This window comes from Rhagoletis zephyria, unplaced genomic scaffold, assembly GCF_001687245.7.
Source record: "Rhagoletis zephyria isolate East Lansing unplaced genomic scaffold, Rhagoletis_zephyria_1.1 Rzeph_scaffold_26107, whole genome shotgun sequence".
NCBI lineage: Eukaryota > Metazoa > Arthropoda > Insecta > Diptera > Tephritidae > Rhagoletis > Rhagoletis zephyria.
Genome location: NW_016183165.1, coordinates 722 through 5,648, shown reverse-complemented (window position 1 = coordinate 5,648; position 4,927 = coordinate 722). Strand labels below are relative to the sequence as shown.

The 4,927-nt window shown below is 37.5% G+C and overlaps 1 protein-coding gene across 1 annotated transcript; it reads left to right on the top strand.

Moving 5' to 3' along the window:
- Positions 1-424: 424 nt before the first annotated feature.
- On the top strand, positions 425-1,543 carry LOC108382287 (pickpocket protein 28-like; the record flags this gene model as incomplete). The annotated part of the gene is made up of 3 exons (XM_017638673.1): positions 425-1,010; positions 1,106-1,296; positions 1,361-1,543. Coding segments are annotated over 3 exons (960 nt in total), but the record flags the coding sequence as incomplete, so codon positions are not given.
- Positions 1,544-4,927: the final 3,384 nt, after the last annotated feature.

Genomic DNA, 4,927 nt, shown 5'->3' with positions numbered 1-4,927 from the left:
TTGCATGTATTTTTGTATTGGTCTTTGTCTTTGTTATTATTGCTTTTGACTGCGGCTTTGCCGTAGCCTTCGCCTTCGTATTTTACTCTGTCGTTATCCTTACACTACTTATCATTGCGTTCACTTCCAAAATTGCCATTTTATCAACGAAACTCCTTCCTTTCATAGGTCAATTTGCCGTTTCAGTATAACTTATGTGTAACTGTAAGCTTACCGCTAACCACCAACTTATCTTACGCCATTTTGTTTTGTTAGCAATATAAGATTTACATATGTATATGTAGGCTCATGTATGTTCATATTTTCTTCAGCTATAAGACTATAGCATACTTCTCCTAGAATTCGTTACAAAAATATCTGCTTTTGTACTCCCGCCAAATAATTACTTATACTTGTATAACCTTACATTTTTTTCCCCCCTTAGATAATCGCCCACAATCCAATCGATACGCCGCACGTCAAAGAGACCGGCTTGTTCGTTCAAACGGGCTACCAATATCTTTTCCGTATTAATATAGACAACTCCAAGTCTCTCCCTTCGATACGCACCATTCCGCCTAAACGTCGCCAATGTCTCTTCAACAACGAGCTAGAATTGTATTACTTCCGGTACTACACGCGCCGCAATTGTGAGATGGAATGTGATTCCAAGTATTTTCTACGCCGATGCAAATGCATTCCATATCACATGCCGCTCATCTATCAAAATGCAAGTATTTGGGATGTGAAGGATTTCAATTGTGAAAGAATCGCAGAAGCAGAGATCAATGACGAGCAGCATGTGGCCTGCAAACGTAAGTGTCTGCCTGCGTGCTTCCGTTTGGAGTATTACCCGGAAGTGTATGGAACACCACTGGCGAATACTTCGTTTGTCTTCAAAGATGGCTTCTTTACGAATTTTACAAAGCAAGAGATTCATGAGAATTTCGCATTGGTGCAGGTTTATTTTGCAAATGATTTTTTTAGGTCTAAGGTTAGATCGCCATATACCAGCTTTACGGACTATTTGTGTGAGTTGTTCTTATCTTATCTTATGTAGCGTATCTTATTACAAACTTTGTGTGGGCATTAATTGGTTTGTATGTATGTATTTATTTCGCAACAGCACAAACAGGTGGCATTTTGGGATTAATGGTGGGTTTCGGTGTCATGTCAGTTCCTGAGTTCTGTTACTTCTTTCTAATACGGCCGGTATTTGATTTCCTGCTGAATCGTCTGCCCGGTTCCGTGCGGAAAATGACTGCAATGCGAATTCGAAGAGTTTTCGATGGAAACGCGGTTCTAATAGGCCGGCGGGTAATGCAAGCATTTTTATTCATAAACTGTTTACAAAATGCTGATGCTCTTTTCGTATTTATAGCAGCCAGTTTCCCATGCCCGAATTCCGTTGGCTACAACTCGCAGACCACTCAAGCACTTTAACGGTTATACTCGTAACAGTCAAAACATGTTTAGCGGCTTAAATAAAAAGGCACAAATGCAAGGTAGTGATGCTCTGAACATTCATCTGGAAGAGAAAGGGTTATTTCCATACACCGAATGAAATAAAAGTTTACTACAGAAAATGAGAAGTGTGCTTTAAAGCCAGAACAAGAACTAATGATTTTTTCTCTAATTTCGATAAAAAAAAAACATAAAAACATAAAACAAAAAAAGAACATAGAAATAATATTGAAAAGGTAATTTTACTTTCACAAAGACTACACCAATACAATCCTTGTAATAAAGCATAAAAGCAAAGCTCAAAAAATCACTTCAATTGATTTTGTGAACTCTAAATAAAATGCACAAAAATTACAAACAAAAAGTAGTGGTGTCCACAAGGGCGCAGAGAAGAATATTAACCAAAACCACATCCCTTAGTGTCTTTAAAAGACCGACAACCACTCCGGTCGGAGGTGCAGAAGCTGTGATGGTCCTCGAAGAAATGGGTCCCCATAAATCTGAAGCGCTCAGAAATCGGTGTATGTATCTACGTGGCTCCGAAAGTGTTCGCAAAGCTCTCCACGTGTCCGCCTACTGTTACCGCATCTCAAATGAGGACTCCTACTCAATCTGAGAGGCACGGAGTATCTGGAGGCTGTTACCCAGGTCTCCTTTCACCTCTATGCTCAACGACTTATTAAAGATTGGCAATGTCTTGTCTATCGGTTCGCGGGACTGAACAAGTTACATCATGTTTAGCACTTTATTTTTTTTTAAATCCAGATTATAGAGTTAAGCTCGAAAATGGGGATAGTCTACTTATGTATATGTATGCCTAGTATAATATTTGATCCGATTTCGAGAGATCGTGCTCACTTTCGGAGATTATTTGGGGAGCTTTAAAAATTGTGGCTTATTTTTTTTTTAGTTTTCACTCAGATAATTGTTTCCCGTTTCCCCTAACGGCATATACTATATAAATCATTATTTATTTTTAGCAAACCGAAATCTAAAGCAAATTTAAACAAATTTTAATTTAAAAATCTGAAAATTCTGTAAATTTTTAAAACAAATACTTTAAATTTATGTAAAAAACCTGTGTATATGTATTTATTGTGTTCTCTGGCAACGCGACCACACAAACGCATCAAAGCTCACTAAGCTAAAAGCTTTTGTCATGTAAGCTTTTTCTACTACCTTTTACAACATGTAGCCGTAGCAACCCGCAACTGTTCGAACAGCAACAAAAACTTGTTGGATTCTGCTAAAATCCAATGAAAAATCCAATTGACTTTAGTTCTCTAGCAACTTTCGCACGACAAGCTTCGATTACTTTTACCAGTGAGGTGTTTGTCTACGTCATTAGCTACTCAAAAAAATAGAAAAATAAAGTAGCAAATAAAGTAATTGTTTGCCGCTTTGTTGTTTAATTGAAAATAATTTCTTGTGGGCAGTAATACGACGGCTCCTGCCGCCACCAAGCCCCTCAATCTCAAGTAAATACTCAAGTAATTTGTGTATGCACTCTGTGTGCGTGTGCGTGTGCGTGTGTGTGCCTTTGTGAAAAACTAGATATACGAAAGAACGCAGATCACTTGTGAAGTGCGAAAAAGAATAACGAAGCAGTAAAGAAACGTGTAGAAAAGATAAAGCAAAGCGAGATTATTCGCCTTTACTTGAGCAGGGTGGATTATTATTATTATTATTTTTTTAACTCAACAACCATATTTTTACATTGTGGTGCATTTTTTTTAATACAATACAAATACGAAGCTAATTAACATTGCTAAGCGTACATCCATATATGTAATTGGCATATCTGGTGGCAACAAACAATTGCACCAGGCAAACACTTTCCTCAGCTTTAAAACTTTCACTTCAACACTTGAATTGCTTGCTGCGCCTAATTGAAAATGTAAGTTACTTGCTCACATACCAATCATTGGCTAATTATTTATGTTTTACCATAAATAGTACAACTCGTTTTTTATTGCAAGCAAGGTCAGGCGAAAGCGGACAAAGAGCCGGGTCGCTTACAAATACAGAGCTTCATAAGTACAAAGGCGCACAGTTTGAAAGCCAATGTGTGTTTGATCGCGCGCCTCTGGCTTGTGCGGGCGGGCGGTGGCTTATCTATTAAACTGCGCATACAAACATGTGTGTATATGTATGTATGTGTATGTATCTACATAAAAACTAAAATAACTAGAAGTATAAGCTTTATCTAAGTCTCTTTTGTACCTAAGCCGTCAACCCGGAGGCACAAACTCCATTAAGCATCATCTCGAATAGATATTAAGTATCTGCCAAACGTATCTTATAGTTCGAACATGATCATTTATCAACTTATGTTTCTTTAATTATTCATCTCGTGACTCATTTTCAGCCATAGATCGACCGCATGCTTTAGTTGATTTATTCGTATCTACCTATTTGATATTTTCTCACTTACTCGTTTCAATTCTTCGTTGCGGCTTATTTCTATGCCACTTTACTCTTGGCCCTTNCGTGCCACGGGTTTTGAATCCCGTGACCAACAACACGGCAGAGGACCGAGAATTCATTCGGCTACAGCAGCTGTTGAGATAACGTGAAAATACATACCAAAGTTAGTTTTCAAACTTTTTGTTTTGTTTGTGGCTTCAAAACCACACATCATCCGCTCGCTTATATCGGGATGCATTTTTTCGTTCAACCGTAGTTGTTAATCTTTTCTTGTGGGAAGAGGTAATGCATTCCCGTTTTCCCACTGGGCCCATACGAGAGCAGGAGTATTGAAATGGGAGGGAAACTATGCGTAAGCAATTTACAAATAAGCTGTTGTTAAATCATGATACAAATTAGCACTGCTTCGAGTCATGAAAAGCATTCTGGCTACGATAGTGTGAGGCTGGGTTAGCCATTTTTTGGACTTATTCATATTCACCATCTAGGCTAAGTTAAAAATTAGCCTACGTTTTAATCAGCTTATTCTTGACTAAGTCCAAAAATTGGCTAAACTAACTTAAGTTGAGTTGGAGAAACCAGCCCTGAAAGTCTTTTGTAAGACAATTGAAATATTGGTTTGCTTTATACTGGTACCAAAGTCTTACCAACGAAAGCTTCCTTTCCATCTTTCATGGTGAAAAGTTCTTTTGACAGAAAGTACTTGTCGTTTTGGTCTCGCTGTTCCTACACTCGCTACGGTCGAGTGCGTAAAGCACTGACGTGCTATTCGAAAGATCCAAGGCTCGAGTCCTTGGGCAGCGAAATTGGTTTTTCTTGTTTTCATTGAATTTGGTTTTCCTTTTAACAGACCTCAAAAAAAGATTATAAATTCGTCGAAATTTTTTGTCTATATATGATAGACCAGATCCGATCATTGAATCATTAAGAAATTAACGGTACTCCTTAATTTGTATATGAAAATTGCAGTCGGTTTTATTTTTTGTTTAAAAATTGGTTGTTTTATTAAATTTTCTTTAAGTTTTTAATTTATTTTTTTTGTTTTAGAAAGCATTTT